At 41.7% G+C, this 23,592-nt stretch overlaps 1 protein-coding gene across 1 annotated transcript in view; it reads right to left on the bottom strand.

Annotated features, from left to right (window-relative positions):
• MTMR10 (myotubularin related protein 10) overlaps nucleotides 1-23,592 on the bottom strand; it is a 65,685-nt gene that overhangs the window by 5,089 nt on the left and 37,004 nt on the right. Inside the window, exons 6-15 of the mRNA XM_006259750.4 lie at nucleotides 16,614-16,704; nucleotides 12,326-12,494; nucleotides 11,425-11,512; nucleotides 11,211-11,299; nucleotides 8,945-9,075; nucleotides 8,445-8,514; nucleotides 7,780-7,850; nucleotides 6,626-6,795; nucleotides 2,819-2,989; nucleotides 68-250 (exon numbers count right to left, since the gene is read on the bottom strand). Coding sequence (XP_006259812.1) covers nucleotides 68-250; nucleotides 2,819-2,989; nucleotides 6,626-6,795; nucleotides 7,780-7,850; nucleotides 8,445-8,514; nucleotides 8,945-9,075; nucleotides 11,211-11,299; nucleotides 11,425-11,512; nucleotides 12,326-12,494; nucleotides 16,614-16,704 — 1,233 coding nt within the window. The remainder of the gene's footprint in view (nucleotides 1-67; nucleotides 251-2,818; nucleotides 2,990-6,625; nucleotides 6,796-7,779; nucleotides 7,851-8,444; nucleotides 8,515-8,944; nucleotides 9,076-11,210; nucleotides 11,300-11,424; nucleotides 11,513-12,325; nucleotides 12,495-16,613; nucleotides 16,705-23,592) is intronic.

The following is a 23,592-nucleotide window of genomic DNA, read 5'->3' as shown; positions in this document are numbered from 1 at the left end:
ATTTCTTGTAACTATACTCGTAAAAGGCAAAGTAGTTCACTAACAAGAGTTTGAATCCCAGTATTACCTTTGACCTTTTAAAAGATTTCACGGCCCCGTTTTGTACGCATGGTGCACTCTTTCCAATATACAAAGGGTTGTGAAAGAGCATACGATCCCTTGTTGTAAACTGTAGAGACCAGTCCCACACAGAAGGAAATTTTAGGCCTTTTTCATCACCCAACTGGATGTTTTTGCTTATAGCAAATTCCTACAAGAAGCAATAAGTAAGCTGATTAAGAACAAGATAAAGTAATTTACTTACAAAGCTGCAAGTATAAAACCCTGGATTGAGCCTTCAGGATAGCCTGGATTAAAGTGCAGGTAGCTGCAGATCACGTGTGCCAGTATTTAGACCAACACAAATATCTATTGCTGGGGAATGGAACTTAATCTTGGAGTTTCCTTGTTCTGGAGGTGGCAATGTGGGGATCGGCCTAAATTTTCCCTTGCAATAACCACATTCCTATGCTTTCTTTTTCATTTACATTTTTTTAGGGGTGCACTGAAAGATTTTTTTGGCCAATACCAATGGCCAATTATTAACCAGCCATACTGGCTGATACTGATCCAATTGCTGATATGCAGCCTGGTAGCATACTGGAGAACTGTGCCTGGCTGGTAAGTCTGTTCTGGAGAAGGGACGTGGGAGAGGAAGTAGGGCCGGGGTATGGGCAGGTACTACCCAGCCAGGGCAAGGTGGGTGCGGGACAGCCATGGGCAGCTTGTCCGTAGGGTGTGTGGGGGGGGTGGCTCCTGCCACCGAGTGCACCCATGTGGGAAGCACAGGGGGCATGTGCCCCCTGGATCTGTGCGTGGGGCGAAGGCAAGCTGCCTGTCAAGGGCTGCACTGGCCTCTTCCCAGCAGGGGGAGCTGAGCTAGGGCTGCGGTAGGGGTATGTGGGGGCAGGGCAGGTGGTGGCGGTGCTGGGAGTTGGAGGCTATGGTGAATTTTGGGGTAGCTGTAACTCACCCCATAGCTCCCCCGACCCAGCACCACCACTTCCTGCCCTGCTCCAGCCTCCGCCCCACCAGGAAGAGGCCAGCACAGCCCCCAGCCACAGCAGGCAGCCTGCCCTCACCCTGCACACAAATCTGGGGGGCACATGCCCCCTGTGTCTCCCCTGGGGGTATGTGCAACAGCAGGAGCTGCCCTCCTCCCCAGCCCCTACGCCCCCTGGGCAAGTTGCAGGTGGCTCCATCCTGCACCTCACCCTGCCCTGGCTGGGCAGTGCCTGCTACTGCCCCAGCCCCACTCGCTCCATCATCATGGGGGCCTTGATATGCCCTCCAAACCCTTTCCCCGCTACAGACTTACCGGCTAGATGCTGCTCTCCAAGCTGCCAGGCTGCATTCCTGGCCACATGCATGCTGCAACTACTGCGTGCATGTATGCGGCATTTATCAGTGACATTTTCGGCCACATCAGCCAAAAAAAGCTGATTGCTGATAATGTCAATTTTCCTTCAGTGCCAATACGATATGGACTGATATATCAGTGCACCTCCCCTTTTTTAATGGAATGTTTATTTTGTGTCACATTGTTGAGTTTTACCGTGTTTTCTGAGGAAACTCCATGCTCCCTCAATTCTTTTTTTTCTGTTCAAGTAACGATTAGATACAAAATAATTCTAGGTTAAGAACATTTTTATTAGAACATACTTGCATTGATTCAAAAGGTACATGTCCCAATTAGTATCCTCTCATTGTTAAACCTCCTATCAAACCTTCCTTTCTTCCTGGAAGATGTCTCACTTGACTTGACTTCAGGGTGTGATCTGCAAAAGGCACTGACATTCCCTTTGATTTTTTTTGCCAGTCCAACCAAGCCTGGACACTTTCCAAGAAGGGAGAGGAAAGGGGGCAATTTAGAAGCCAAGACCTCATTAAACTAAGGAGAAGGTAGGGGTTAAGAGAGAGAAGCCTGCTAGAAGCTCAGGCCTTGTTGAACCAAGATTCTGCTGAAGCCTTAAGCAAGACCATGCCAGGGCCTCTAGGTTAGGCATACGCTTCTCTAGATGGCTTACACAGGTGATCTTGCCTTGAGTAGGGGTTGGACTAAAGGACCTCATAGGATCCCATCCCACCCTACTTTCCTATTATTCTGTCACTAACCATGTTTCCAAAGAGGAGAAATGCAGTTACATACTAATCCTATCCACGTTCCACATTGCAAAACTACTGCTGTAGGTCCCTGAATGTAGTCAGATGAAGGAAACAATTAGTAACAATGCTCAGTTACATAGATAATATTTACAGCTATCTATGATTTACAATATGTATAAGGGTCAGTCTTATTGACATTCACCTTAAATGACTATTTTCTTTAAAAGCTCCTGCTGCAATTCTGGTATTTGCAAAAAAATCCAAATGAATACAGGCATCCCTCGCCATTCGTGGGGGGATATGTTCTCCCCACGCAGTATCCCCCGCAAATTGCGAAATCTGCGAATATGGCACTGCATTCATGAACGGAGTACCCCCGGCGGTTGGGGGGGGGGGGGGGGGGGGGGGGGGGGGAGAATGCCTCCAGTGGTGAAAGCAGGAGCAGCGGCGGGAGCATGGTGGCAGCAAGTGTGGAGCTCCTGAGGAGCTCCTATAAGTACATAAAGTGCATTTAAAATGCAGGTTCGGCATTCGTGAATATTTGAAACCGTGAATGCCAAACCCGCAAATAACAAGGGTTTCCTGTACTACTTAATGTGGATGTTATTTCCAGAACAGTAATGAGGCTTAATTTTAGTCATTTTAAATATAAGGTAATACAGTTTATACTCACAGTGCTTTCCTTTACTCGCTGGTGTGGAGAGTTGAAAAGGAAAGTGCCAAACAGCGAGATCCGTGTGCTGTCATACAATAACGTCAAGTATGTTTCAGAAAACTCAAAGGCTGCTGGGTACTGTTCAAGCAATTGCCAAACAGAATCCAGAAACATCAAGAACAATGGAGACTTGAGTGGGGGAAAAAGAAAATGAAGACATTTGTTAGATTTAACATAAGCTTTCCCAAAACCATATCAACTTCTTTATATCCTCCTCAGAGCATTAAACACATATTTGTTATACTCCTAGATACAGAACAGAAGTTTGATACCATACAAAAGCACAAATAAATGATCCAATCCTCAAGTTTAGTACTTTTGCCATTCTACTGACAGAAGATGCAGTTATAGGTACTGGGCAACTCAGGAAACTGTTCTGTCAATTTACATCACAAATTCTTTTTCACAGCTTAACGCAAGCAGAATCGAACAGCTGTGTTCCAGTCCTAGAGCTGACATCTTTTTAAGTCCCAGAATGATATCAGCCTTTTGACAACAGCATTTTCCTGCTGACTTATTCTGTTTGTGGTTCAGATCCTTTTCTGCAGTATTTTTGCCTAGCCAATTATCTCTGATTGTGTACCTGGGCATTTGATTTTTCCTTCTTAAGTCTAACAGTTTCTATTTATCATTATTGAGTGATGCTGGACCATTTATTCAAATGTATCAAGATCATTTTCAGCCCTGCTCTTGTTTTGCAAACACTTTGAAAGACCTCTCAACCTTGGTGTTTAACTGTTATTTTTTTAAAAGTGCACCCTCCATTCCATCATCTAGGCCTTTAATTAAAATATCAATTAAACCTAGGCCAAAACACAGACCCTTGCAGGACTTCTGTTGTACATCCACCTCATGGCAACTTTATTTAGAATATATTTTCATGGTCTGCTTATGGAAATCTCATAGAGAACCATGTCAAAAACCCTATGGAAGTTAAGCTAGCACATCTACTGCTTCCCCCCTCATCCACTAAGGCTGGCTACCCTGGCAAAGAAAATTAAATTGATTTGGTATGATTTATTCTAAGCAAATTCATATGGGCTATTTCATATTGGCTATTTCTTATCCCCTTATTATATACTAATGTATAATTCCCTTTGCTCCCTTCCCCCACTTTTTTTTTTTGAAGGTAGGCATGCCCACTACTTGACAAGGGTAAGCAATTATTTTGGCTGGAGGGACACTTTACTTAGCAGTTGAGGGCTACCCCCTTGACAGGTGCCCTACCCCCTGGTCACCACTGTGGGACCAGAAGTCCTGCCCCTAACCCCTGACCCTTGCTACTGGAAGTCTGTCCCCTTGCCCTAAAGTACCCTGGGGTGTAGGGGGAAAGAGAAGGGGAGAGGGTTTACCATCTTGGAACCTGAAAAAATCATATACTAAAAATCAAAATCAACTACTATAACATCTTAATTTTATTTCAAAATTTGTGAGAGATTTGATTTGTGTGCGTTTGTATAGTGTATACAGAGGTGATTGCATAATAGTTCAAAATAAAGTATTACTCACATATTGTAGGGGGGTAAGGGGATGTATGTGGGAGGGTGTGGGGCATGTGTGTTTGGGGGAGTATTTGGTTGGGGGTGCAGTGTGGGTATGGTGGGGGTAGTGGGTGGGAGGGGATGTGGGAGGGGTGTGTGGGGTGGTGGTGGGTGCGTGAGTGGGTTGGGTGTGCATGCGTTGGGGGCTCCCCCCCCAATTCTTTGTGATGTGGCTGAGTTCAGCCCCTCCATAGGCAGGGCGGGGGGGAGGGGAGGGTGGAATAAGTGCTGCTTGCCTGGCTCGCAGTGTGCTGCAAAGGGGTGGGAAAGCTGCTGCTAGTGGGCCTGATCCTATTAATTGGTGGGTGCCCACCTGTGGGCCGGATCCAAATCAGCTGACAAGCCAGATCTGGCCTGCCAGCCATATTTTGCCCATCCCTTCTCTAGGACCTTTTCAGTCATTCCCTAGTATTCAAAGATAAATCACTAATGGTTCAGAGACTGCTTTGGTTAGTTATTTGAGCTTAAGGATGAAGGTTTTTTTTCCAGTCCTGGCGATTTCAATTCATTTAATTTTTCAAAATATTCTTGAATTTTGTCGTCCGCAATACTGGTATGTGTTTTTATCCCCTTGTTAAAATGTAATGCATTCGCAATTGACCTTTCTGTGAAGAATGAAACATGGAAGGTATTGATTTTATCTATTGTCTTATTATTTCAGCTTACATTTAAATCAGAAATTAGTTTTACCAATAAAAAAAAAAAAAGCCATCTTTACTGAATCCCAAATGCATGGAAGCAAGTTAGTTTTTTTTTTTTTTTTTTTATATTTTGGTAAGCAGAGGAAGAATCTGTTCAGAGAAGCCACCCCAAATCTTCCTAACAAGTATATGGACTGTGGAGTAGCAGCTAAAAAGGGACTTATGTTGCTCCAGGTATCAGTAATCTACCTAATTTAACTGAATGATTTCTGTTAGCCCCCCTGGGAAAGGTTACAGTTTTGCTGCAGGGATCACTCAGTAAAATGCTAGCTCCTGAGTTATGCAGGAAGTCAGACTTAACAATCCTAACAGTCCATGTCAGCCTTAAATCTGAGTTTTAAAATATTATTTTCTATGAAAAAGGCTTTTTAATTAAACCAAAACATATTACAGGAGAAAAAAGCCAAGTGATGCACTGCTTAAACAAACAAGATTTTGTGAGGCATCTAACATGCATTTTCCATTCTAGAAATATTTTAACAATCTTTTCTTGTCGGATGTTTCCCCAACTACCTACACAGTGAACCATCTTGAGAAAGTTAGTCTCAGTGGATCAGGTCCCTTCCAGTTCACATTACAACAACCCTCAGCAGGAGGTAATATTGGGAAGCAGTGACTCTTTTCCATCTAATGCTCAGTGTTTCTGAAAAAAAAAGTCAATTTCACTCTTTGCTCTTTATTTCTTCCCCCTCTCCCAATCTGATCTTTCCATCCAGGCAACCTTACTCCTTCTAACAGGCTCCCCTGTGTCTGTGTTGTTCTGTTTCCTACTTCTTTCCCTAGCTGCCTCATTTCCTTCATCCCTAGACATTTATTTCCTGGTGATGCTTTGCAGCTTTAATCCTGCTGTTGGCTCCAATCCCTGAGGATGTTGTCTTTTTACTCTCCTTAAATGTCAGCCCTGAAAGATGCTACTAAACTAGGTCCACTGTTCCAGTTGCTATTACAAGCCTCCAGGCTCTTTTTGTAATGAAAAGATTGACAACTGTGGAAGCAGCTAGAAACAAACAAACCTACCACATCACAACCCACTCATCTGTAGTTCAGTTTGGAAATTGTGTAATAGACTGTAGGCTTTGCTCCAAATGCCCCACTACCATATCAACACTGTGATACCTGCATCAGTAATGGATTTGTGAAACAGGGTTCTATTTAAAAGGAGAAGGACAATGAAAAGGAAGTAAGTGGTTGTGGAAAGAGGCTCCCCAAATTCTTCTCAGGTCAAAGTCTTGGACCCCCAGTTTGATTATTTAAAAAACCCAGGATAAACTACACATGACTGTTTTGAAACATTAACACCATTACAACATAAACAAACAGCAACACTTGCATCATTAAGAGTGTTAATGACTAACATAAGAAGTAGAGAATGAAGACAAGGTAAGGCTAATCGGTGACAAACTACATGAATTTGGGAAACACAGGAAGGGATTTCTATTATGATTTTTTAAAAGTTAAATTCATAATGGCAGTCATTCCCCAACATGCTTCCATTCCCTATATCAATATAATGTAGTTTTTACCTCTTTGTCAGATCTCTTTAAGTGGTTACACCTATCTAAAAACTGATATCCTGCCATCACCCACTCCTTCTGTAGTAAGCTCTGAAATCCAACAATCGTCCGAAAATAGGGATCCAGCATCACTTGAACGAGGGAGGCTACAAGGCAGCTTAGGTCCCGTCCTTCTTCCTCTGAAAATAACATAAATAATATTTTTATTTATATATTTCAAAGAGGTTAAAAGGCACAAAACTGGCAATTTTCAGTTCAGTACTCACATTTGGGAGCTTTTAAAAAAATGTTATATATGGGGAATGACAAAGAGCTATTTGATTGGTTGGTTCTATTGTAGAGGCCACCTAATAAATGAACTGTCTGATCTATAAATCAGCTGACTTTTCAGTCTGTCTATTTTGAAATGCCCACTAGCCATTATTTGTACACATTCAACATCAGAGATACATGGTCTATAATGTACAACTCAGGGCCCTGACATCTTGTTACATTTAAGACACAATCTAAGTATTAATCATTCCATAAACAGTAATCTATCTGGCCATAGGTTAAAGCCAATTTATGGTGTGATAATATAACAAATGAGCCACAAAGATATTATTGTACCTTATACTGAATGCTGGGGATGAGCCATGACAGATTCAGGTACTCAGTTGAGTGTAGGGATCCAGCATGGAGCAGCTTCAGTGTCTGGGACACAGCTGCCCCACACCTGATCCGTGGGATTGGGCTGGGCCTGGACCTGGTGCCACCAGCCAATCCTCGCAGGCAGATGGCATGGTCAGACACTGTAAACTTGACATCAGGGAGCATCTCCCCAGTCCTGGGCTCACTGAAATCCAGGGTGTGCAGGTGAGAGCCTTGGGGTGCCTAGGGAAGCAGCAGCTGGGAAGCTGAGAGATCTGCTCTGCAACTGTAGATGCTGCTTCACAGTGCAGGGCCTGGGCAGCTGGGGAGCAAACTCTTTAGATTCTACTGGTTATGTTACAGCCCAAATACACTGCACAATTTCTTCCTGTAGTTATGAACTTAAAATATTTGACTGCTCTCTCACATCATTTCAGTAAAGTAAGATCCAGGTAAATTATATTCATCATCCACTTGTTTTAACCTTTAAACCTTACTAATGACAATTATAGCATATTAAAAGGTTATATTACCTTGCAGAACTACAGAAACACGCTTACATTCCAGCATATATACAACCTCAACAGAATGCTTAAGGAATGACCTAGGCAAAAAAAAAAAAAAAGTAATTAACTTCACAATTAATACCAAGAGAATCATAATTTGACTGACCATTTTTAAGATTTGGGGAGGGGATTTTCAAATGCAAGTTAAATAATTCAGCAGCACAAGTGCTGCTGATTTCATTGGGATTTACGCAAAGAGGTCATGTAGGCACATCCCAAAAATCTAACATACATTAAAACAATAAGATAAAACTTCAACTTTTCCCAGGATTCTAGTTTCACAGACTTTCTGTTTAAAAGACTGTGAAAGCTGAGTTTGAAATGGTGCCTAATACAGCCTTGATTTTTTAAAGACTTACATTTACACACACACACACACACACACACACACACACACACTTTTAAGCATGTCATTCAAGTAATGAATGTTAAGTCCACCATTTTGTTTTTGTAGGATTCCATCTTATGTAATAAAATATATTTAAGTATAAACAGTTTACAAATATCAATTTCACTTACTTATTTTTACATAGTAAAAAGTCCACCTATATGATTTATTGCTTATTTACATTGGTGAAAATTTAAGGAGGTAATATTAACCATAATCTTCTAGTTGTACTTTTTGTACACACCTGATGTATTCTAGCCAGTGTGTATTTTCCAGTGAGGACAGCCACTTCTCTTCCGTTTCTTCAAAAGGTTCTGCATGTTTTAAAGAATCATTCAGATGAACAAAACTTGACATGTCATATCAATAGGTCATGCTACTCACTACCTTCTATAGGACTTTACAGTAACAGCTGAAGACATTTAGTATATATCCCTCGATAAAAAACACAGTTTTCTTTTATGTGCCAGGCTGCAGACTGCAGCCATCACATGAAGTTTTATATCTAATCTGCTTAGTGCATGAACTATAACCCATGATTCAGAATGAAGTAAAAGCATGTAGGCTCTACCAAGCTATTCTGCAACACAACACACCTTTTAAACAGATTTCAAATGTAGGCAAGATAATCACTCCTTAAGAAAAAAAACTTGCTTATCTCAAACCTTTCAAACTATATTTTTGCAACTTTATTCCTAAATACCTCCAAAATAGAATATGCTTAAGAATGATATCATGACTTACCATTAACACACAACTGTTTGAGTTTAATAAATGCAGCCTGGATTTCCTGGATATTGGGTAGACACTTGTCCAAATCTGATTTGTAAACATCACTTCTCTGTGGATGGCTTCGAGTTATTGCATTACAAATCCTAATGAAAAAGCGTCAAAAACTTTAATCCTGGACTGGGAGGAAAATAAGTTCAGCAGCATAGAAGTATACTTATGGATACAAAGGGGTTTTTTTGTGTTTTTTTTAAAGAAAGTATTTTAGTTGGTTGTTAGGAAGGCAAATAGCTTATATAAAAAAGCTATTTGGCCAAACAGCAAAATGGAAAAGCATCTGATTAGCATTCAGCTTCAATGCATATCATGCTTTTGTGGCCATATGGAATGCATGTGGAGGCAGAATTGTTGAAACACATTTCAGAAACTTTCAATTCCCACTGAGGAGCTAAATTAAATCTGAGCAATTGAAAACAATGGATTGTTTAAAGGTATGCTAGAAGAGGCAGCTATTATTCACAACAGCACAGAAGCTGTAGGAAGAAAGCCTGTTGGGGAAGTGTGTTTAACGAAGTACATAAAAGGAGACCTGGGCATAAGGCTAAAAGCTAGACACTGTTCAGTTTGAGCCTGGCTCTGACACCAGCTCCCTCTAGTCTTCAGAAACTTACAGAACCTCTATATTAAGGATAGTATGTGCCTCTAGGTTCTACATACATTATCTAATGCTTATAAAGAGATCTGAAGATGAAAAGCTATTATTATGAGGACCATCACGAGGCCAAACCTGCAATGGTAGGAGTGAAAGAAAACTTGAAGGATGAGATATCTCAGTTAGAGAAGTTAATAGATTTGTTGTCAATATTGAATATTCAATGATACTTAAGAAATATATAAAAGCATATAAACTTTAGTGTCCCAAAGGGAACACTAATCAGAGCTTCACTTAAACCACCCAAAGGCAATTAAAAGGTTTACAAGCAGTCTTCTAACCTATTAAACATAAGGAATAAAAGGTACCAGTCTTGCAAGGTGCTCTGTGATTTCTGTACTGTGAAAGTTGGGGGGTGGGGCACGACTTATAAGGAAAGGCAGAGGGAACTGGGCTCATTGGGCATTTGTACATGTACTCTGGGAGTGTAGGGGGGAGATGCTTTAAATTACAGCAGCTCTGAGAGCCACTCTAAAGTGCCCAGAGTGTCATGTGTATCAGCATCCCCGCGCTTGAAAAATGGTGGCAGGGGTGCTTTAATTAAAGCTCATTGCACAAGCTTTAGTTAAAAGCATCCCCGCTGCCATTTTTCAGCACAGGGATGCTGATACATGTGACGCTGGAGTTTGCTAAAGCATGGTAATTACCACGTTCCAGCAAACTTAATGAATCGTGTCTGCTCCGACACACTGTAATTACAGCATGGCAGAGCAGCGTTGCTGCACGTGTATAGGCACCCATTTAGTCTGGAGAAGAGAAGACTGAGGGGATTTAATAGCAGCCTTTGACTACCTGAATGGTCATTCCAAAGAGGATAGAGCTAGACTGTTCTCAGTGATGGCAGATGACAGGACAAGGAGCAATGGTCCCAAGTTGCAGCAAGGAAAGTTTAGGTTGGATATTAGGAAAAACCACTCATGAGGAGGGTAATAAAGCACTGGAACAGATTACCTAGAGAGGTTTGTGAAATATCCATTCTTGGAGGTTTTTAAGACCCAGCTAGACAAAGCCTTGTGTAGGGTGATCTAGTTGGGGCTGGTCCTGCTTTGAGCTGGGGGATGGACTAGATGACCTCCTGAGGTCCCTTCCAACCCTAATTTTCTATGATTCTAATGTTAGTGGGAAATACGGTGCTTGGCATCCCAAAGCAGTATTTATTGTCTTACAGAATTCAGTCTATGTTGCTTTGTATCTTCCAAGAGCTGCAAAAAGATTAACTTATTTTCAAAAATTTTCTGTGAGCGAGACAAAAGTAGAAGTTCCCCACTGGCGGTACAGTAATATCAATGCGATAAGAGAAGCAAGTGTAACAATGGGGTTGTGTCACTGGTGTGCTGTGCAGTTCCCAGTGTGGCTAAGAGACCAGAAGCCTTAAATGTGCATTATCAAAATATTATTCATTAAATATGACTTAAGTGTACATTAAGTAATTCCAAGGCTTCGTGCAGACCACCTGCTTGGAGATAAATTTCACACAAACTGCTGCATCATGAAAAAGGTATGTGGCTTATAGCCCACTAATTGTCTCATATATGTCTGGTTAAGTAATGCTAATAGGTTATAGTTTACCTTTGGTCTATCTTTCTTTGTTGCAATACATCTTTAATGTTGGCCATTCTCACAAGAGCACTCCCATTAGGGTGATTCCAGCACCATACCTAACAGAAAGAGATTAGTTAGTACCATGTGACAAAACAAAGACAGATTCCTAATTCCTGTGTATAAAATGTATCACTGTCAAATATTATATGACAATGAAAATCAACATAAAGTGTACACTTACTGGCATTCGTCTCCCAATGAATGAGTAAGAATAGAGCTTCAGGTCCTGATCTGCTAAGGAAGATGGGACTACAAAGTATTCTGGAAGGCTGGGGGAAAAAATGCAATGCAGAGTAATTTTTCTTGAAAGCACTTATTAACTGTCCTGGAGACAGAAGTCTACTACCAACAGTGGTGTGTTAGCACAAGAGCTGAGTCTCAGAATAATAATGCAACTTAAATGAGGTACTACATAAGCACAGCGTATGTATGGTAATAACCACTCTATTCCCTTGTGTGTTCAGTAAGCCACTCATGATACTAGCAATAAAACTCATATCATGGGTATGTCTCACTTGTGGGACCCAGCACTACAATCCTGGTTTCTCTTGGTTCAAACAAAAGCATGCCTCCTTTGCATTACCTCCATTAGAAAAACGAAGTGAGATATATCCCTTCACCTCCAACAAAAACATCTAAAAGCATGACCCAAACAGGAAGCTAAAGCCATAATGTTTTCTGATGCACTATCAGTTTACCAACCTCTATTAATTGCTTACTTCTACCCCTCCACAGGATCCGATCCAAAGAATGGAAATCCCAGGTTTGTTTTACAGATACATATGCGAAGAAGACACAGGCTCAGGGGTGGACCACTGAGACGCTCACAGAGCACTATGGAAGCAACAGACAGTGCCACTCTAACAATGTTCCTATGATTTTCCATTATAAAGTTCCAAATCGTGTTAAGATAGTAAATCACCTGAAAGATTCTTTTATAAAAATATGAACTCAAGAAAAACTCTCAGGTCTGACCAAAACGCATCCATGTTTTCCTTCCAGCATGTGATCTCTCTTTGGGCCAATGTAAAGTCAAAATAGCAACAGTCAAATTAGCTTGTTTTTCATTGGTACAGACTTACCAAGTAGAAATCATGTAACCTTCATTGACTGAACAGACTCTCCATTCTGATGCACCTGTCCTTTTGATTTCTCTATCCCAATCAGAGTAAGCTTCAAACAAAGGAGTCTGTTGACCACTGCCACTGCTTCCACCACCTCCTCCAGGATCTATTCCATTTACTTTTTTTGCTAGAAAAGGAAATTCATCAATGCAAGATTTTTAAGAATATCCCTTGAACATTTGATCATGCTAATTACTAGAGTGGAATCTTTTCTAAATAAGAGGTAGGTGTTCCTTACATCTTCCAACTGATGTTGCCTCATCATAGATTAATCAGTAGCGATATCTTCCCTATAGTTTGGTAATAAACAAGGGTGACTGTTTCAATACAGCAAACTGTGTGCAGCTCTTGTATTGATTCAGTTCCTAGAACACAAAGGCCTAGTCTGGAAACAGTGTTGCATTCATTTGTAAGTGATCTTTTTCTAGGTCTACAGATTAAAAATTTCCTGGAACTGACCTGTTACAATGTACTACTTTAAAATATCATATTTATGCAAAACCGAGATGACTATTTGAATTTATGATGACCTTGCAATAATTATATTCTATACATGGAAAAATTATAAATTTATTATAAATGTATTATAATTTTCCATGTATAGAATCTAATTATTAGAGGCTCGTCTTAAATTTGTCTTGTTCCCACTGGGGAAAGTGGTGGCAAGGGGAATGGGGGAGGAGCCAAGGGGTCTGCCCCCCTTGCCCTCCCATAATTTGCCATCCCTGTTACCTGTCCCTACCTGCCTGCACAGGAAAACGGATTGGGGGGTGGGAAGGGGGGGGGGAGGCTGCAGAGGCAGCATGGGGCACAACACTGGGGGGAGGAGGGAGCAGAGGCCACAATGGGATGGGGCCAGAGTCAGAACAACAGCAGTCCTCCATCTCCCACCTCATACTTGAATCCAAAAATGAGGAGCTTTTACCCCCATCTTAAATGGGGGTAAAAAATACTCATCTTGGGTTCAAGTGAATATGGTAGCTAACTGTTCTGGAAATTCAGCTAAAATTTGCTACTACTGATAAAAATTCGGAGAACAGATTGACTATTACTGAGCCACAAACTTTCCAGATAACACCTGCTTTGCCATCCTTTCCACTGCTCTAACAGTTTTGATTTAAGAGGTGCTTTTTCAGCAAACTCCTACATTCAAAAGAGCTGGAAAAGGTTCTTTTTGTTCTTAGTACAGGGGCCAAGGCAAAAAAAATGCTCCAGTAATAAGGCTAACTAATACATCACATGACATTACTCATTCTGACTAAACTGCTCTGATGTTAAGAACAGCTTTGGTTCTCATACAAGAATGTTATTATATACCATGTTACCAATTAATTAGCAAGATTTCCGCTACTGTTTTTTTCTTTTGAAACAAATTGGTCAATTGTGTTGAAAGCATGGGGCACACTGTTTCCTGAGTTGAATTAAAAACATTATGTAAATTGAGGCCCAGTTCTATAATCTAATCTATGTGGGATCAGACAGGGCAAAAGAATCAGCTTGAACATAAATTGCAAGATACTATCACCCCAGTGAGAGAGTGTCAGCTTACTCCTTTTATATCACCAATTTAATCTTTCCAGTAGTTTTAAAAAGACCCTTCCTTGAGTATGCTTTTCAAGAGAGACCCATTCCAAAATTGAGGTAAAGTGATATTATGGTAATGCAATCTCCTGCCACTTCTCTTACTACCTTACATTCCAAGTGTGACAAGTAGGAATCCTTTTTTCCTTATGTAAATCAGTGAGTAATTAAATTGTATCTTTATACAAGTGTCTTCTAAACTGTTTTTATATTTTTTTAAATTTTGGGGGGCTGGCTTTGGTTGGTTCCTCATAAGTTACTCTGAGGATATTTAGGTACATATTTAGGTTAAATGTAAATATAATTATGTTAAGAAGTTTATATCAGAACAGACACTTTAAATTATTTTTGGTATCATCAAATTAGAGCCGCTGGCCTAGTTTTCTTTATGCTTCCTTATTTTTTCCTAAAAATGTATTAAATGAATAAATAGCAGCTCAGTCAGATCTCCAGAAAACACTCGAAGTTTTAGATTGGCTCATAAATGAAGATTAATTTGACACTCTCATTCAACCAGTCATTTGTGCGTATCACAAAAGGTCAAGCTTATTCTGCTGGTCCCATATTTTAAAAGCTCTAATATTTGCCCACTTAAAAAAAACAAAGTATAAAGCATAAGGAAGCTGTAAAAGATTTGGGGCCAGGTTTTGTAAGGTAATTTAGTTGCTTAATGTTCCAGATAAATTCCACTAAGAGCTTCAGCAGTTTAGATGCCCAACTCCCACCTAACCTGCTGAGACACTTCTGTATCTCCCACTAGGCTCCAACCTGCAACTTTGAGCATATCCCACCTTTGAGTGCCTGGCCCTTTATTTCCAACTGTGGGGGTGCTATGGCAAGGCTTTGGCTTTACTTGCGAGCTAGAGCTGTCACACATGCCCACTCACACAATTAAAACAGCTGGAATTGTAGGCAAAGTGAGAAAACAATTGTGGAAAGGAATTAGAATTTTCATAATGTCTTTTCACAGCAGAAAATGTTAGCATAATTAATATACTGGTATAGGGAGCTTTTTCAGATAAAAATAAAATTTGTTTGTTTTGGATAACAAGTTATGATCACACCAATTAATTTACATACAGAAAGTAAAGGTTTTGGGTGCGGTATAAGTCCATTTTAATTATCTCCTAATACGCACTGGGGAAAAAGTGTGTGCAAATACAAGAGACACAATTTTAAAATAACTATATGGGTTTGATATTTTTGAAAGCACAGAGGAGAGGAAAAAAAATAATGGGAAAACTCTGAAGCACCCATTTTTTTACAGGACTAGCAGGGGAGCAGGCTGGGTAAAACCCAGGGCTGTGTCAGGGATCCCAGTCAAACACGAGAACACTGAGCAGAGACTTCCCTTTCAGGAATGTCTGCCGGCTCCCTCCCCCTAGCCACTGTAGCCCAGCAAAACCACTGGCAACATTGTCACTGGTTTGCTGCCCCCATTAGTACTCTGAAACTCCAAAAGGGTATTCTGTTTATTTTACACACTTCATGTAATGCAACTCTTCTACTGGCCTTTCTTTCAGGTAGCACAGCCATTTCAAGGACGGAGTAAAGATGGCTTTGTGAAGGCTGTGACAGACATAGAATTTTATTAACACCTTTCTCTCTCTCTCTCCAGTATACCGCTACAGTTTCTGTAGATTTGCTCCCTACTGCATCATGCAGCTGGAACGAGAGTGTGGATTTTATTTAACACTCTCTTTAAACATTACTGCACACATTTAAAGTGTCCCCATCACACAAGCACATAAAACATTGTGCCCATCACACAAGCAAATATAAACATCCATGTGGGCACTCACAGTGGAGTTAGGTGGACACATGTAGAAAATGAGCATGCCCATTTGGGGCAAGTTTGAAAATCTGGCCTTTTTGTAGACCCCTCTGTGGACCCCATGCTGAGTTCCTTTAGTGGCGAAATCATTGGTTTCTAATGCAAATGGCAGAGTAAGGATATTAAATAAATGACGTACATCTAGAGCACTTTTCATATTTGGAAGCTTACTGTAATGGATTTGTAAATTCTGGCTGTGTATTGGCTGGGGAGCACTAAGCAGTGACCTCACAGCATTACACTAGAAATCAAGATCCAAAGGCATCTTTTCCAAGCTTACCTAACTGACAAGGTTCAGTTGGAGATTGGCCTTGAGCAGAGAGGGTGAGCTCCAACTCAGCAGGGGTGGTGGAAGATTTGAGTGGGAAGAACTGCCTAGTAAGCCTCTAGGAAAGGAAGTATGGAGTCCCAAGTTGCACAAATCCTCCTGCAATACCACCAGAAGAGAAACTTACTCCTAACAGAAGGCCAGGTGAACAAACCTGTCTGGGGATTTTCTGAGTGTCCAGAGTACCAACACAGACACACAATAAGAGGAATGGAGGGCAGATTGAAAAATAATGCCATTCATGCTGGTATAGAGAGCTTTTTCAGATAAAAAAAAATAAAATTTGTTTGTTTTAGATAACAAGTTATGATCACATCAATTAATTTACATACAGAAAGTGAAGGTTTTGGGTGCAGTATAAGTCCATTTCAACTATCTCCCAAAGCAAACCTCAAACACTTCTTGCCCTTGCTTTACTACAAAAGTCTCCAGCCTTACTACAGTTAGAACAACTGCACATATTAAAGAATGGAAACAATGAACCAAAATCTGTTTATAGTTACCTGGATTATGATACATTTTCCCAACATATTCAAATGCAAAGAGCAGCTGAAGATCTGTTGGCTGAGAATAATGAGCAATTGCAAGGCACACCTAGGGAAAAAAAAGAAGATACTTGCTTTTACTCTTCAGCATTATTAAATATAAAGTACTTTAGTGTAAGAATCAAGACAACTTAAATATATTACCATGGATCATAGCACTGTAAAAATGTGTAAAATGAGGTAGATTAAAGATAATCTTTTGAGGTACTCTTTCCAGATTTGACCCGAGAAGAGGATTACAATATATTGTTACAATTGGTTAAGTGCTAATATTTGGTGAGAAAGCATTATCATCATCAAGGTAGGTGATTTTCTTTTGACTGTCCATCAGGAGCAACTCAAAAGTATAGACTGACATAACAACAGCATTTCTTAGTGCTGAAAACAAAGATCTGTTTATACCAGAAAGGGCAACCAGCTTCAGCACTTCCAAACTGTTCTTTGTCAAAAGAAGTCCAGACTGTGGGAGCAAGACACTGAACTGCCCTTGTGGATTCATATGCACGCATGGGGAGGACAGGGGAGCAGAGCCAGAAAAGAGCAGAAGGCACCTGTGCAGTGATGAACCACACAGGGCCTTATTCCTGGCCGGTCCTTCAGCATTACTCGTGTGTGTGTGTGTGTGTGTGTGTGTGTGTGTGTGTGTGTGTGTGTGTGTGTGTGTGTGTGTGTGTGTGTGTGTGTGTGTGTGTGATAAGCAGTAACAGGCTTCATGCACTAGAGCACAACCTTTGACATTAATATTTTGAAACAGCATCGCATTTTCACTCACAAGACTTGCAGGAGTTATGACAGTCCTGCATCTGCATAATTCCTGTTCACGGATGCCTTCAAGATTTCTGGAGTAAAAGTCAAGAGACTCAGAAAAGTTTCCATTCATTAGACTGGGAAATGCTCTCTTCCTGCTGGATGCTTCTGGCTTGTTTTTTTAGATGGCCAGAGCACTTTCAAAATTTCAGTGAAGCATCCAGTGAGAGGTACAGATGGCAGGTGTTACTTGACAAGGTACAAGGACCTACAGTTAGTTAGGAGTGTTAAAAAGCAAACACTTTCCCATTTGCTGAGAAATTCTGGAAGCTGACAGATCAGCCAGATGATCTGGGAAGTCTGATGTCAGCCTGATAACTGGGCCTGGCCCTCAGAGACTCACCTTGGATGACTGGTTTTTAAACAAACACCCTCCATATTAAAATACCTCTGAGCCCAGCCTCTCTAAGAACCTGATGAGATGGCTAGGCTAGCAGGCTGAGTCATGTACCTTGCCTAAGGGCCCTACTGCAGCGTCTCAATTGGAGAACAAGTACATCCTTGCCACCTCAACATAAGAAACAGCTCCTGCAGGTAAGTCTGTACATGGGGATTGAGGCCCCCATAGGAAGGGAAGGAGGAAGTTGGGCAGGGGTGGGGCCACTGCCCAGCCCAGTGGTGCATGGGGCTTGGGGCCATGTGTGGTTGCAGGGCCTTGGCGGGGAGCAGGACGGGGCTGCAAGGGGCTCATCCAGGGGGAGTGGGACTGGCTCCCAGCCACTCCGCACACTCCTGGGGTGGCAAGGTGGGCACATGCCCTCAAGATCTGTGCATGGGGGGCAGGCTGCCCGCTACTGCGGGCTCAGGCTCCCCACCCTGCTGCCCTTCCCTGGGGCCTCCACACCCCGGTGGGTGGGACTCAGCATGGCAGAGCAGAGTGGAGCCAGGTGGGGAAGCTCCTTGCCATTGCAAGCCCCACAGTTCCTTGGCAACGCACCCCCTGCCCGCCTGGTAGCAGCAAGGGGCACAACCCTGCACTGCTATCCCCACTGCAGCCAGGCAACTAGGGGGCTCTTTGCCAGGGCAGTGCTAGGCTCACAGCTGCAAGGAGCTTCGCACCCAGCCCCGCTCTTTCTTGCCATGCCAGGTCCCACCCACTGGGCTGCAGAGGCCCTGGGGGAGGGCCACAGGGTGGGGAGCCCAAGCCCGCAGCCTGCATCTGCCCCTGCCCCATGCACAAATATGGGGGGCATGTGACCCCCCCCACTCCTCCCCGGGAGTGTACACAGCAGCGGAAAGCTGGCCCCTGCTTGTCTGAACCTGTAGTGGGCAGCCTACCCGCCACCTATGGGCTCCACTTTGGGTGTGCTGCCCATGGGAGAAGGGAAGCCAGGCTCCTTGCAGCAGCTGTCATCTCCTGTGGGTGGCAGCAGGGGCTCAGCTGCTGCTGTGGGAGGCCCTGGCCCTGTAGCCCTGGCAGAGGCAAATCATAAAAAAAAAAAAAATCATTAAAATCTCTTATCAGAGAATTTGCAATTTTTTACCAGAATCCGAGTGCCAGTGTCCCGAGCAGCCCAGCAGTCTTGCCTGTGCCATTCCAGTGCTCTCTGTCCTCACTCAGACTTCACTATCTGCCCTGGGACCGTCCCTTTTCTCTCCCCCTGCCCCCTTCTCCTTTCCCCCCCAGCTCTCTCTGAGTTTCACTTGTTCTCCTCAAGCCCCATCAGATACACTTGCAACAAAGCAGCTACAAAACTGTAGTCTCACCCAATACAATGAAACATGGTTTAGGGAATCAAAGGGCAGTGTCTGTGGCTTGCTTTCAGGCCTACACTATCATGTGCCCCCGGGGTGAAAAGGACATTTAGATGTCTTATTTAGGGACCTAAAAGCATTATTTACATTATAGCCCACCCACACGGAGCCTCTCACTGGAACTGCAGGCTAGAACTTAGCCCACCTCATTACGCTAAGATTCAAACAACCTTCCCCACTTTACCCAAATATGCCTTTCATTTCAAAGGAAACATCTGAGAAGGGTGATGGTACACCTTCACTACAGTGAAATTTATCCTATAAATTAAGCTTCAACAAATTCTACCTGTCAACATTTTTAAAAATCTCATTACAAAATGTATTTATGTAGAAAATACACCGGGGGGGGGGGGGAAGGGAGGGTGGTAGGGACAGCAGGGTGGGTATGAGAAGCACTGGGTCGGGACTGGCCATTCATTAATGCTTACAAATAGGGCCTGGTACAAACAAGGTTGAGAACCACTGGCATCAAGAAGGAGCAGAGAAAACAGCACAATGTTGTCTTATTTATCTTTTCTTACAAACACTTCTCCGTAAGGTGCTAAATGCTTTTCTAAACCAGTTAGTCTCTGCTCCGCCTTCTGCTTCACTTCAGAGAAGCACAACCACACAAACACAGCAAACATCACTTCTCTCTACTTCCTCATTAAGAAAAGGGCAGTGAAACTTAATCAAAGGAAATTGTCCAGCATTAAGACAGGTAGATAGTTTGTAACAAACATATGAAATAGATACATTTTCAAGATTTGCCTTTATTAACAAAAAACCTGAAACAAAGGCCAGACTTTTTTTTTTTTTTTTTTTTTTTTTTTTACACACTCTCTCTCTCTCTGACCTTCTTTGTAACAGTCAGCCTCATAACGTTGGAAATATCAGCATTTCTGGTTTTCAAGTTTAAAAGATTTTTAATAAGCAAACATTTATCAGGCTACGGAACCTGAACATATATGGTGCCTCTTCAATTCACAAGCATACTATATGTCTGTATAAATATTAGTAAAAAAAATGAAAGTTTTATTACAGGCTTGCTAATGGACAAGACTTTATAAACATACCAATAGATTTATACTAACCAGTCCTATTCAATAGCAAGAAAACCCCAAGATTATCAGGTTTTAAGGCTGACAACAATAAGTATAGCTATTGTTTCTTATCTTGAATAATACTGGGTGGTGACCTAAATGTCCACTGTAGGTACCACTACTTAAAGATCATAACCCAGCACATTACGTATTCTTTTGTACTTAACTAAATTTTGCCTTTAGGCTATACTCATTTTTTCACCATATTTTACTCAATATAAAGCAGTGTTTGGTATGCTTGGGACAGTGTTTGAAGACAGTTTGCTTCTAAGAGGTTGAGAACACTCTCTCACACATTTTATCTGTTGACAGAAAAGGTTTTCTTATGGCCTAAAACAAAAATATGAAAATGGGATTTCTATGCACACCATTAAGGGATTAACAGTACTGACAGTACAATGCCACAGAAAAAGGCAAAGAGTATACATTCAGGCTGGATTCCATAGCATGATGATTACTACCACATCACTAGCCTTTATGTTTCCTATACAGGAGATAGGACCTGGCATTTTCATTTTGCTGCTGGCTTTTGGCAAAGACATTTACCATCATTTACAGAATTATCTCGTCCATGCTATGCTGCAGGCTAACTTAATCTCACTGAAAACTTGCTGCTTTGCACACACTTACCCAATAATCATACAATATGTTAACAAAATCTTTAAAAAACACAGTCCCTGAGACTTCTTTCCCTGTATTATTTTCAGTTCAACAATGAAACTACAGTGCAGAACAGAAGCAGTCTCATGTGGTTTTTGACAAACACAGAGCAAAGCAGTCATTGTAAAATAACTTTGCACAAATGTTCTTGAGCAGTTTGTGGGTTTTCATGGTAGGCTGGAGGCAAGGAGAAGGAAGGTCCATATATTTAAGAGTGGTTGCATATGCATGATAAAATATATTATATTATATTATATTATTGATAGTTTACATATTTAGAGTCCCCAAATTAAGAAAGAAATGTATTAGCATTTGTTCTGCTAGGACAATCCCTCTGTATTTTAGGCAAGTGAAACCGATGCAAGCTACTGCATCAAGTAGTTCCTTCTAACAAGTCCTAAAGCCAGATTTATATTCTATTTATCCCTAACTTCATATAGTAGTGTTATTGTCCGAGACGTCAAGCAAGCAAATTCCATGTTCCTCCACAGAACACCACCTAAGGCTGAAAGCTCTTAAAATGAGAAGACACATGTTTTACAGGAAGCGCTCTCATATCATACTGAAAAATGTTTACTATTTTTGCCAAGTGAAATTATACAAAAACAAACTATTCAGACTCAGTCAAGAAAGAAATAGCTGCTCATTTTAAAAAGTAAAAACAAGAGGTTTAATAAATGCAGTGTTACAAATACCATTCTCCGAGATAAGTGTGCTTTCAAAGCAGTTTCCCTTAGGAAAGCAGGGGATATTTGCACTGCAACCTGTGCCCCTCAGCAAGGGTTTTACCCAAGGAATGTAGCTCTAATTGCCAAAGCTCCACAGGAGCCCCAGGAGAATTGTTGAACAGATCATTTAGTTAGTCTACAAGATGCAAATGTACTCTGTGTTCTGTTTGACTTCAGACTAACATGGCTGAAGACCTCTCATAACTCTTATGCCCAACTCAGCCTGATTTCTAGGGTTAAGAGTTCTCTCACATTTGGCAGAATCTCAACATAGGCCAGAAATAGGTATAAATGTAACAATACATAATAGGCAAAAGTATGAGGATTTTCAGATGCTGAAGATAAATTCTAAATTCACACGTCAGAACTTCTGTGGGTGTGCAGGTCATGGTAAGTTGGGGGAAGACCGGGGAAGGGGGGCATGTCCTGCTGCAGAATTCAGGGCCCTTTGGCCCCGTTAGCAGCAAGCTTGCCTGACCACAGCTTCCTCTGGACACTTGTTCCAGACCCACTGACACTAGCAGACCCCTCCCACTGCTGGCAAATCCCTTCCCTGAACTCCTTGCAGCCTCCAGACCCACCACTGATGCTGCTTCCAGATCCCTCGCTGCCACTGCAGCACTGGCCATGGTGGCTACCCTGTGCTCCAGACTGGATCTGGCATGCAAGGCACCTCACAGTCTGGATCCAGCTGCAGTCCCCTGAGTTGGATACCCCTGCCTTAGAGGCATCATAAAAAATAATCTCTTTTGCACTGGAGACCTGACAAGATAACTCATTTTGCCATGTATGCAACAAATAATTAAGGCAAGGATAATGCTAAGGTCAGAAAAGTTTAGGCTGAATCGATTCTATCCAAACAGCAGGTTCTCACTGAAACAACACAAAAAAGAAATGACATGATCCCCACAAAAGTATTATGACTTGTGAGAAGGTTTGTTTTCACTGGATAGGAATCAGAATTGGGGCACGAATGTTTTTTCCTCTCCTGGTTTGATTATGCACATGTCTCAAACATTTTAAAATGGATTCTTGGAGGGGCAGAGCTGGGAGAGAGAGGCCATGGAGAAGTTAAACTGGAGCTATATTTAGGCAGGAAGAGACTACAGGGTGTGTGCCACTCTGGTGTACTGCCAAGCTTCATGCACTGTCAGGCAATGTGTCAAAGGCAAAGTTCTCCAGCCACTGGAGAAGTGGCAGTACTCCAGAGTGAGGCATCCCTGGGCATTTTCACTTGATACTGACATTGGGGCACTACACAGTTAGAAGAAGATTGTTATTAAAGCAGTTCAATATTGTTGCACTCAGTACTTATGGATTAAAATAGACTGCTTATTTAAAGTTAAACCTGCATTAACAGCTGCCTGTTTTAACCTGCAGCAAGGTCTCAGTCCTCAAGGTTTCATATAGTTTAATAGTTCTGTCTCAGGCAGCCAAGTGTTGTAATGCTGGAAATTTGCAGCCTTTTCAAATGATGAACAGGTTTTATTTAAATTTAAACAATACCCATTACTTCTCCTTTCAAGTTGCTTAGTTTTCACCTCCCCCAACCCTGTTACTCCTGTTTCCCCTTCCTCTTCTCTCTAGAACCTACTATGCTTTCCTTCAGTTAAAGGAGTTTTTTCAACTTTGACTGGATACCAAAACTGGATCAAATTGCAAAATGCACTGAAGTCAGCTATCGCCACCATTATCTATCAGCTCAACCTCACATCTGAATGGGCTGAACTAGAGTGCAGCCCCCCTCCCTACCACTTTCTGAAGCTCATGTAACCCAAATGTCCATTAACTTAATGTGGCTGAGTGTGGAATAATTTTCAGATAGTATTACATGTGCATAAGTTACTGTGAAGGCTGACACTAGCTTTCCATTAACATTCTGATTTTCAAGCTTCTTTGTAAAAA

Source organism: Alligator mississippiensis, chromosome 11, assembly GCF_030867095.1.
Source record: "Alligator mississippiensis isolate rAllMis1 chromosome 11, rAllMis1, whole genome shotgun sequence".
In the NCBI taxonomy this organism is placed as follows: domain Eukaryota; kingdom Metazoa; phylum Chordata; order Crocodylia; family Alligatoridae; genus Alligator; species Alligator mississippiensis.
The sequence above is the reverse complement of the archived record's forward strand: the minus strand, read 5'-3'. Positions and strand labels throughout refer to the sequence as shown.